At 44.4% G+C, this 12,066-nt stretch overlaps 1 protein-coding gene across 7 annotated transcripts in view; it reads right to left on the reverse strand.

Moving 5' to 3' along the window:
* The window catches only part of LOC149325603 (general transcription factor 3C polypeptide 3-like), a 135,508-nt gene that overhangs the window by 103,110 nt on the left and 20,332 nt on the right, over positions 1 to 12,066 (reverse strand). For all 7 annotated transcript variants that reach the window (XR_016286461.1, XM_089564021.1, XM_089564022.1 and 4 more), the window contains one exon: positions 8,329 to 8,541. Coding sequence is in view for 6 of the 7 variants with exons in the window: in XM_089564021.1 (XP_089420147.1) it covers positions 8,329 to 8,541 (213 nt within the window). In the remaining variant the exon portion in view is untranslated. The remainder of the gene's footprint in view (positions 1 to 8,328; positions 8,542 to 12,066) is intronic.

Raw genomic sequence — 12,066 nt, forward strand, 5'->3', positions numbered from 1 at the left:
ACTTCGTTGGTTGAAAATTCACTTTTTATTTCAGAATCTACGCTTCAGTTTGTTTTTCCAAGAATAAATTACTAAATTTTTAGGAGATTTAGCGCAGCCCTCATGTGTGGCCAAAAAGTCTATCTCGGCGTTCTTGTCATCCTGAACAATTTATTTACCAGTGATTAGCATGCACGTGGCAGGGAGCTGTGCTTGTAGACGAAATAGCCGTAATAATTAAAAGAGAAACTCAAGTTAAATGCGACAGACAAAAACGCGAGTGGAAGTTTACTTCCAAGAACTTGGCTGACATCTTAATGTTGGGTTGCTGCGCTAGGTAGAGCACAAAGGAGAGATATCAGGTGGTCTGCGTGTTGGTGGCAGCGATGGAACTGCCGCCCAATTGTCGCGGCAGCCAGAACGTAGTTCTTTCGTGACGCCCGTGCACGTTTTGTGTCAGCATGCATTCGGTTAACCTGCTTAGCCGACTCACAGCACGTGCTGATAGGAGGCAAGGATGTGCTGCTTCCAGGTTGTTACAGGCGTCACCTCAAATTACTCGACTGCGTTGCTTAACACCATCATGACCCTGGCTTCCTGCCTACTTAATTTCAGCTCTGACTGAATGTAATTCGCATTCAACAGCCAGCTACCTAATTCAAATTTATTTATGCCAAGAATAATGACCTTTATTGGTTAGAATTGAATTTCAAAAACTCAATTCAGCACACTTTCATCGGTTTGTTTCGGTTTAAACCAAAATGTCCAGCCCCTAGACATAAGCTAAACATTTGATAAGGCATTTCTTAGTCCTCACTCGTTCAATGGCATGTTATCCAGTTTGACTGATATGCCTTTTTGCTGCACGTCACTGACGAATTTCCATCATGCTCCCAATGATGTGCATTGGTTACAATGGTCAATGTGCGAACCAACCACTCAAAAAAACAAGCCTGCAACTCTAATTCTCAGCTTATATCTGACCACTTCAACACATGCTGCAAGTGCAAACGACCTGGCACCGTGGCGAGGCCCAACTAACATTCCGTTGTCTGCTCAACAGCCTCAATTCTGGCACTCTTGAGGCCCTTAAGAGGGCTATCGCACAGCTTCTGCCCTCACCGTTCCTACCCGCAGTAATGTAGGACGTACTATGTCCGCTGCCATGGATGAGGGTGAATACTACTCTCAAGGTTAGATTGCAGTACGTACAACTACGCCTGAAAGCACAAGACCATTGCCACAGCTCGGTTGGTAGAGAACCAGACACAAAATTTGGAGGTCGTGGGTGCGGATCCCACTGACGGCATGTCGGTGTTTTTTCTTCTGCTTTCTAATCAGTTATCCTGAAAACAATTACTTTATTAATTGCCCACAGATTAAAAAAAATCCCCTATGCTCCTTGATTTCGGTGACTGCTGGCTTCTGTCATATGCACGATACCCTCTTTCCCCTGCCCTGTCAAACAAAATGAAAACTGAATCAGAATGTGTTTTCTGTGTGGTTCAGACCTTTCTGCTGTGCATTCCAACTTGGGCAAGCAGTTACTACTTAGTTGTGTGTTGGCGCACATTCTCATCTTGACTGCACTGATTTTGTTCCTATAACATACTGAAATTTCTTTGCTTTGGTGACACAGGCAAGGCTGTACACAGAGCCTCTTTCTCTCTGGCCAGAACTGCTGCTGGATCAAGCCCCTTTTTGGACGACAAAATAACTCTCAAAGTGTGTAGATGTGTGGACTATTATTTGGTTATTTTCAAACACCAACCTCACGTGACACACACACTGCTTCCAAAGAAGAGGTGCTAATGGTTTTTAAACGACAAGAGATGGGTCTAGCCTTTACCCATGAGTCACCGGATCACAAAAAGTTGCAGATTTAGATAGGTATTAACCAGACCCTAACATCAGATCACAATTACTGTACGTACTTATCATGGGCCCAAAAAGACATCGCTATGCTCAGTGCTGCCGCTGACGACACGGAAAATAGACTACGAAGAAATAACCTCTTGTTCTTAGGACTACCTGATTCTCAGACTGAAACCTGGACACAGTCACAAGAGGCTGTTGTTTCCCTGTGTACTGAAACTATGGGCGTGGAAACAGATGGGGCTGAGATACAACGAGCGCCTGGAATTGGTTGCTTCGAAGCTGATCAGAAGAGCCCCGTCACAGTTAAGGGCAAGGAGGCTGTTCTTGCCGCACGATCTAAGCTGAAAGCAGAGGAGTATGCGGACACCTTTCGGCCGCGCGTACGTTATGCTTGGACAACAAAATTTTTGTCATTCAAAGTGCGCTTCAACAAGCTCATAATGGATGGCCGATGTTATGTTTACGACTCTTACAAAGACATTGTCACTGAAGCTAAAAGATAAACTATATGGTGGCAAGATAGTCCGAAAAGATGAAACCACACGTTGTGCGGCTTATCACTCCGCCCCTTGGCACACTTACCTAAACATTCTACTGATTAACTGTCGCAGCATTGCAAATAAAAATGATGCACTCGCCAGCCTCATCCTTTCTTTCAAGCCTCACATTTTAATCGGCACTGAGTCGTGGCTTGATGAAACAGTAAAAAACAGTGAAGTCCCCCCCCCCTTGGCTTTTACGGTTTACAGGCGAGATTGAGACAGGCGTGGGGGTGGCATTTTCTAAACATTCTACTGATTAAATGTCGCAGCACTGCAAACAAAAATGATGCACTCACCAGTCTCACCCTTTCTTTCAAGCCTCACATTTTAATCAGCACCGAGTCGTGGCTTGATGAAACAGTAAAAAACAGTGAAGTCCCCCCCCCCTTGGCTTTTACGGTTTACAGGCGAGATTGAGACAGGCGTGGGGGTGGCATTTTCTAAACATTCTACTGATTAAATGTCGCAGCACTGCAAACAAAAATGATGCACTCACCAGTCTCACCCTTTCTTTCAAGCCTCACATTTTAATCGGCACCGAGTCGTGGCTTGATGAAACAGTAAAAAACAGTGAAGTCCCCCCCCCTTGGCTTTTACGGTTTACAGGCGAGATTGAGACAGGCGTGGTGGTGGCATTTTCCTTTCAGTTGATAAATGACTCCCAAGTGTTCCAATAATAATAATAATAATAATAATAATAATAATAATAATAATAATAATAATAATAATAATAATAATAATAATAATCATCATCAACATTCTGACTACGCCCACTGCAGGGCAAAGGCGTCTCCCATGTCATTCCAATCAACACTGTCCTTCGGCAGTTGTGGCCACCGTATTCCCACAAACTTCTGAACCTCGTCCACCAACCTAACTTTCTGCCACCCCCTGCTACGTTTGCCTTCTCTTGGAATCCACTCTGTTACCCTTAAAGGGATACTGAAGCAAAATCTTAAAATTGAGCAAAAACAATGAAAATAGATTCTCAGAATGTGATTACACCGAAATCTAATCATCACTGCGCATATTTTTCAGCGGATGGTTTTATTTTCGATGTTTCTCGAGCACACCAAGCCCTCCCTGCCGGCGCAAGGCGAACAGTGTGACGTCATGGCACCCCCCTGGGTTTCCCGCGGCGCACTTCGATGCATGAAGCCTCGCTTCGGACTGGATTCGTTGTTGTAACTGCCTTCTTCAGTGGCCCTAAATGGGCTTTCGCTTCGTCTCCTGTTGCCAATAAGGAAACGTATGAGTAATAAATTTGCTCTATTTTTTATTTAGAGCAACGATTCTGCCCCCTTTAGGCTTGAGGGGTGTCGGTTTGTTGACAACAATGGTTCCCCTCCTAACTACTGGATGGCGCCACTAGTCTAAACATAATCGCGCCTCTGTTTTAAAAGTGAGAATGTTAGAAATGGCGTAAGGCCCGGAAAAAATAGCTGCATTTAGTGTATTGTAAGCGCGCATACGGTTATGGCACGTAGACAGCATCGATTAACGTCTTGACATATCTGTGTACGCCGTGAGCAGATGACAGACGGACGACAAGCGGCCGACGCAAAACTAAAAACTGGAAAAGCCGTGAGTAGCAATAGCAATCGTGCTTTTGCGAGAACGGTGGGCGCATGGGTGTAATGATGTCTAGTCGCAGCTGCCACAGGCGGCCGCCAGGTGCAACGATACGGCAATAAATCGCGAAAAAAAAACGTATTATCCGCCTTTTTCGCTAAAATGCTCGTCGGATTTATCAATTTTCGCAGTCAAGCTCTTGTTTACATGTAAAAGAGCAGCTCCAAAAGTTTGGTTCAGTATCCCTTTAAGGACCAGCGGTTATCTTGCCTTCAATTACATGCCTTGCCCAAGCCCATTTCTTCCTCTTGATTTCGACTAGGATGTCATTAACTTGCGTTTGTTTCCTCACCTACTCCACCCTCTTCCGATCTCTTAACGTTACACCTATCATTTTTCTTTCCATAGCTCGCTGCGTTGTCCTTAACTTAAACTGAACCCTCTTTGTTAGCCTCCATGTTTCTGCCCCATAGGTGAGTACCGGTAAGATACAGCTGTTGTATACTTTTCTCGTGAGGGGTATTGGTAAACTGCCATTCATTATCTGAGAGAACCTGCCATAAGTGCTCCACCCCATTCTTATTCTTCTAGTTATTTCCCTCTCATGATCTGGATCAGCTGTCACTACCTGCCCTAAGTAGACGTATTCTTTTACAGCCGTTGTCCTGTGTCGTTCTGTTCTTGTGTTTTCGTTTTTTTGGCTGGTTTTCTCCCTTGACATGCCTTACCAACAGGCCCACCATTCTGCCCTGCTGCATTCTCTTACTACTTCCAGCACCTCACTACGAACTGCGGACTGCTGTTCCCTTGCTAGAGTGATGAATATTACTCTGGTTCGCTGCATGTTAATTTTTAGCCCCACCGTTCTGCTCTGCCTGTCTAACTCATTGATCGTGCTTTGCAGTTCATGTCCTGAGTGGCTTAGCAAGGCAATGTCATCAGCAAATCGCAGATTACTCAGGTATTCTCAATTAACTCTTATCCCCAACTGTTCCCATTTCAGGCCCCGGAATACCTCCTGTAAACACGCGGTGAATAGCATTGGTGAGATCGTGTCTCCCTGCCTGACACCTTTCCTTATCGGAATTTCCTTGCTGACTTTATGGAGAACTATGGTAGCTGTGCAATCATTATAGATATCTTCCAATATGCTGTGTGTACCCGCATTGCTCTTTCGCTCAGTTCTGTGGTCTTATCGCGGTAGACAGCTTAGGAAGCAGTATATTTTGGCGTTCTGGGCAGAAGCGGCGATAGTAAAGCACAGGAGGTTTTGGGGGCATACCACATAATAAAAAGAGGACAAAGTTGTGTCAGCGATACATCTGTGAACCTTTTTAAAGCTGAGATTTCATATCTTGAACGGCTCTCTTGATTGCACCTCAGGTTTCTTTCTGCGCATGCCTAGGTTTCTGTGTATTTGCTCGCTTTGCAGAGATTAAAGTCAGATGAAGTGTGTGCTTGTCCTACGTCGTACGTGCATGTTTTTCAAAAGACATGGGTCGACTTATATTCGAATAATTTTTTTTATTTCTCGGCGAGCCCAATGGATAGAGGTCGACCTATATGCGAGTAAATGCGGTATTTCCCTCTCGTGCCCTCCAAAGTCACATGACAGATTATATACTTGGCGGTGATTGTAATATGCCTTCCGTGCATTCGGTGCACAGGTCCACTGTTTTGTCCTCTCGCTGCGCCCTCTCAAAAGAATTTAGAGACATGATCACCGCCAACGGCCTTTACCAGTTTGTGAACTTTCCTACAAGACGATGCAGTGACAGCGTTTCCACACTAGACCCGATATTCTCAAACTCTGATAGGCTGGTGGGATCCGTCTTACCTGGTATTAGTGACCATGACACTGTATTGGCACAAATTTCCTGCTGGCACTGGTCACCGATTAAAGCCTTGGCACGTAAAGTGTTCTTTTTTGAGAAAGGTAATTATGGTTTAATTACCTACTGCCTTGTGGTTTTCTACAAAGAGTTTCTAGACAACTCTAATACTTGTGATATTAATGAGCCATGGGTGCTGTTTAGGAACAAACTACTTTCTCTGATCGACAAAGAAGTGCCATCAAAATTCTTATTGTGTAGACAAAGGCATAACAAACCATGGTTCACTCCTGAAATAAAACACCAGCTGAATCAAAGAGGCTGCCTTTTCCGACAGTACATTAGCACAAAGGATGATGAAACATACAGCCAATTAGATGAGTTAGCAAGAACAATCACACCAAAGATAAAATACGCCAAGGATGCCTTCAATGCCTTGCTAAGTCACCAGCTGAAACGCAATCCAAAAGAAATATGGAAATATGTAAAATCCACTGGCAAAGAAGACAGCCCCATTCCTCCGACCTTGTCTCCTGAAGGTCTAATTTCTGACTATACAGAAAAAGCTAATAACTTGAATAATTATTTTAGATCCATGTTTTCTGTACCTACCGATTAAGCACAGCCGGGTCGACCCCCTATTGCCTTGATAGTATGTCAGACATAATTATTTCTTACGAAGGTGTCCTAAAAACTCTAGTTACAAGCTATTTCAGCCACTGGTACTGACAACCTTCCATGTCATGTGCTTAAAATGTGTGCCCCCGTTACAGCCACATTTCTTGCTGTCCTGTTTAGTGTCCCACTGCCTTCAAGTGACGAATGAAACATTGTCCCAGCACACAAAAATGGTCCTCGATGAAGTTGAGAACTACAGGCCAGTATTGTGTGTGTTGCACGTCTTTAGATCTTTACTCTTCTATATTGCGTCATTTGCAGGATCACCAATTTTTTTGTCAATTTTCAACATTGTTCAATTTTCACATGACATTTTTTTTCTTTTTTGATTGTGGTAAACAGGCTGACTGCGCACAGCTGCACTTTCAGAAGGCTTTTGACACGGTGTCCCAATCTTTGCTGCTGTTTAAGCTTTCCTGCCTAGGTGTGCCTTACAACATCTTACACTGGGTAAACGACTACCTCCACGACCACCGCGGTCAAAAAGTCGTCATCAATGGCGTAGAGTCACACTGTGTACCGGTTACATATCTGGCGTACTGCAGGGGTTTGTGCTAGGACCACTTTTTTTCTTAATTTTTATAAATGATATCGGCTTGGGTATAACTTCTAAAATTAGATTATATATGCACATGACTGCGTGCTTATATCGAAAGATAGAAAATGAAGAAGATACAGACACTCTACAAACAGGTCTTAACCGGATCATAGCATGGTGCTGTAAATGGAATATGACTAAATCCTAAAAAATGCTGGCATATTCATTTTAGCCGAAAAAAAGATAAACATCTCGAATAGTTACTTTTTAAATAGTCATCAAATAGCCACATATCAGGATGTTAAATACCTAGGCGTTTATTTTTCCCATAATTTAAGCTGGAACAAGCATGCCAATTACATAGCAATGAAGGCTGGTTGCGTACTTATCTTCATTAAAAGAAATTTTCATAATGCACCAAGTGACAAGAAAGAAGTTCTGTATATCCCAAACGTGCGTTCAATTTCAGAATACGTGACGGTAGTGTGGGATCCAGCAACTAAAATCCTCATTGAGAAACTAGAAGGGATACAGAATCATGCATCATGTTCCATTTTTAAACACTTATGATTGTCACAGCAGTGTCAGTGCGCTAAAAAAAGGATGGGATTCCCTACAGCTCCGTCGCACCTTCTCCAGATTAATCTTCTTAAACGACATTATGAACAAAAAAATCGGCCTTTACCAGTGACCTTGCATCTTTCACATACATTTCCCGTAGAAGAGATGCTAGCCGTAAAACACGCGAAATTGCCGGTTGGACATCTGTCTTTAAATCAGCTTTTTTTCCCACGCACAATAAGCGAATTGAACAGCCTCCCAAATGCAATAGTTTCATTAGATGACAACAGCTTTCCAGCCGCTCTTAAAACACACTTACGAGGACTAACTGATGCATCATTGTGCCATGCACCATAAGCTATTGACTGCTCTCCTTATCACAGAGAGTTTTTGCATTAGTATTTCGCTTTATATATATATTTTAACCTTTTCATGACTTGTACAGCACTTCCCAAGTGTTTGTTACTGTTTTCAGCTGCACTGATGCTCGGTCCTTTGAATGAATCTACATCTGTTCACAGTGCTTTTGCCTTTCACTTTGCATACTCCCCGCACACTAATGCCCAGTGTGGCGATTTGTAAGTACATGTTTGCGTCACTTCAAGAAACCGAGTGGTGGCCCTGGCCATCAGCCTCCTTCTATTACCTCCCACCTGGTTAACACCGGGGCTACACGCAACTTCCTGCTGCACTGCCTCGTCTCTTCTCAGCCGCCCGAGATTCGATCCCCCCCACTGCAGCTACTCACAGCTGCTGCGTCCTCCTCTGTGCCAGCGGTGGTCGGTTCGAGGCAGGCGATGGCCCGGTCCGTCAGCCCCTGGGCGAGCAGCAGCTGGCACAGGGCGAGGCGTGCCTGGGCGTGGCCGGGGGCCAGCTCACACGTGCGCTCGTACGCCCGGGTGGCCTCCGAGAGGCGCCCCAGCTGCTGGAGGCACTCGCCATAGCGCAGCCACACGGCCGCCTGCACCAAGTGGCCAAGACAGGGGGCACTGAGAGGATGCAGCCCTTCTGGTGTCCCCTCCGTCATACATGAAAGCGACTGCTCGCTCTTCAAGGCTGTTAGAAATAGTAATGGTCAGGCTGCGCTTAATGAAAGTCCGAAGGCTGTTGCTAACTGGGATATGAAGCTGAATCCAGATAAAACTGTTTTCATGCGTATCACAAACAAAAAGTCTCACCAGTACACTATCAAGCAACTCAAACTGACTGTTTTAAATAACGATTTAAGCTGGTTGACAATATCTGCGCACCGCAAACTCCGTCAATTAGGACAGAGACCCAAATGTGAAGCTTCTGGCCTACAGCAGCAAGGCGGAATGGAGGCCTTTCATATTCACCAGAAAGGCACTTTGTGCATCAGCAGCCCTTCCATTGCCTTATCTGAGAGAGGGAATTGAGGCATCTAAACTCGCAAGTGCCTTCCAGATAACTTCTGTGTTCCTGATAAGTGTTTTGATATTTGTATGCCTTTTGTTCTTCAATAAAAACTAGTTGATAGTCAGTGTCACTCTTTCGTCTTTCCCGTTCTTGTCGCGCTGTGAACAAAATCATGGCCTACAGCACACTGATCAAATCTAGATTACAGTACGCATGCGAGGTTTGGGACCCTTTCACTAAAAAAGACATTAGCAAACTGGAACGGAATCAAAGATCAGCAGTTAGCTTCATATCTAACCGGTACTGTCGACATGACTCCCCATCTGAATTAATGAGAATAAACAAAATCAAACTCTTACAGTACTGGAGAAAGCTAGCAAGAATCAAATTCCTCTTTAAACTCTACCATTCTCAGTTCCGTTTTGACCTTCAATGTATATGCAACCTTCAACAACCAGAGTAACGAGGCCTTACCATTATCGCCTGCGTTTGCCCGCACCAGCAACTTTAAATACTCCTTCTTTCCTCGGACTATAGCAGAATGGAACAATCTACCCCCTCATGTGTTTGTATCCGAAAATGTTCTTTCCGCGACTGAACAACTGCTTCATCATTAACCCTAATTGTTGTGACTTGTTTCATTCTCCGCATTTACTTCATCGCTTGCACTGAACCCTGCTGTATGTTCCATCCCGCTCCTGCTTGGTCCTTTATGGCCTGCAGTATTGTATAAATAAAATAATAAGGGTACTGGACAGTTATGACAGAAATATAAAACACGGCCCCATCTGCACAAGAGTCTGAGCAGACAAGCTCAACCAGATGACTAAGGCTGCACCTTGCTCCAAGTGGCACAGAACAATCCTGCGACCCTCACCGATTCTTTTTTTGCACGGTGCAAACATGGCATCGAGCAACAGCAGTCCTACAAATACTGCTGGGGCCATCTGACCGCAGAGGAAGTGCCTGGACCTGGACCCCCACTGAACTGCTGGTGCAAGCTGGAGCTGAGGCAATTTGTCCAGCATCCACACCAAGAGCACGGCTGAGAGCAGAAATGTCGACAATCAGTGTACAAGTGGGACACTGTCAGCTTTATTAAGCGTCCAATGCTTGTGACGCCTTCTTATGTTTTTCAACCCACATGGGCTTGAGCTACTTTTCAAAATGCTACATGAACAAATGCTTTCTGTGGTTACCAAGGAGACGAAAGGTCACAGAAATACCTCAATTAACACACTGTTCTGCTCCCACAAGGTTGGCAGAGCAAGAGAACATTGCTTAGTCAAAGAAATCAAAAACTACAATGTTTGAAGAGCTGCGTGATCAATGCAGTAGAAACATGGATGCGTGGGCTGACCATACACGCCACCAGGGTTCGTACAGAACCTGTGGTGACCGATTAAACGGAGGGCAGCAAGTCATATTGGATCACACAGATTAGGACTTTTGCTTAGCACAAGGCCACCATCTCTACTTCCCTGGCAGTCAACCAAGAGAGCTATGTAACTGCAGCATCCTTGGAGAGGCTAGTACCATGGGAGACCTGAACACGCCTTTTTCTCGCGCAACTTCTCAAGCTGCAGCCTGTTGTCTCACCCTCCTTGCTACTTCCTTTTTGCGGCTTTTCATGTAGAGGCCATGCCACTACCTTCAAACATGCACAGAAGCCTTCTCCGCGCATTCGCAGATATTTCCGCCGAGTTCTCCATCGCTGTTTGCTTGCCTCTCTACTGATGCTTGGCCATGGCTAAGAAGCCGCAGCATGCATTGAAAAGGTTCATTAGGCACACGACAAAGGCATCGGCATAGCTGGCGAGGAGCTCTGTATCTCATGTTGTTGTTGTTGTTGTTGACACACATCACACACTGCACACAAAGCAAATCCCTCATGTGCTCTAAGAGGTGCTATCAATAAGACAGTTCAAGAAGTGACATTCCGTTCGTGAAACTTCCCCTTTTTTCAGTGGATTTGGGGAGTAAAATATGGCGAAAAGGGAATTTTTACAGACTTTCAGGAAATTTTAACAAGACCGAAATTGTCCCGCTTTTCCTCAAGTACTCCGTTTCACACATCATGTGCAACACATTTTATTGAAACTAATTTTGCAAGTAATTAATTACTTTTACCACGAAATTACTTCCAAAAAGTAATTCATTAGATTAAAAATTACCAGAAAAAAATTAAATCAGTAATTTCACACAGTAATTTAATTACTGCCATGTCTGTTTTGTTGGTGATGGATGGACGCATAGGCAGGCAGGCAAAAGTATGATGTCAAATTTCGACTCTTGGAAAAAAATCTGACAAAACTTGTTTTGCCCGCATAATTACCCCCCCTTCCAAACTGATGTCAACTCTTCTGGAAAAAGATGGGTCCATCACACGAGTAAATACAGTGTTAAGTATTCCAAAGACAAGGAAGAAATCGCAGTCTGGTGTGAATGCGCTTTGGGAATAATTAAGAAAACCAATAACATCCAAGTTGGAGACCAGCAGAACAGCTGAGTGATGCAACTAGAAGTGCAGTTTTTTGCACTCAGTGCCAGAAGTAAGCTAGACCCAGCAATCGTCCTGTAGCTTATGCAGAAAACAAGGTAGAAATCTCAACGTCGCATGAGTGTTAACCGCTAAAGCTGCCCCTTTCGTGCTTTGAAATTCTAGTGACCATGTGCTAATTTAGCTACAAATATAGATGCTCAATTGTGTGTACAGGCGAAAAGCGAGAACAATATGATGTCACCTTCCCACTGCACTATTTTCTCAGAGCAACTCTGCTTGCTCTTAAGGAGTAGACAGAAAGCATGCACAGTTAAGCCTTGTTTTAATGAAGTCCGTAAAATCTGCAGTTTACTTCATCGAAATTAAGAATCGGTCAAAAATGCACTGCGGATCACTCGGGGGAAAAACCTTTATTTTACTCTGCCCTTCCCTCACTGTCTTGTTCACGTCACACCTCAAAGGTGACAGGGTCCCCTGGTCAGTGCCCCACACACCATCACTATCAGCCTGAGGAGCCCCACTGTAGGACAAAGGCCTCTCCCATGTCTCTTCAAATAACCTAGTCCTGTGGAAGCCACCCTATCCCCACAAACTTGCTCATCTGAT

This window comes from Amblyomma mixtum, chromosome 10 (genome assembly GCF_055824585.1).
Source record: "Amblyomma mixtum isolate Tamu chromosome 10, ASM5582458v1, whole genome shotgun sequence".
Taxonomy (NCBI): Eukaryota; Metazoa; Arthropoda; class Arachnida; order Ixodida; family Ixodidae; genus Amblyomma; species Amblyomma mixtum.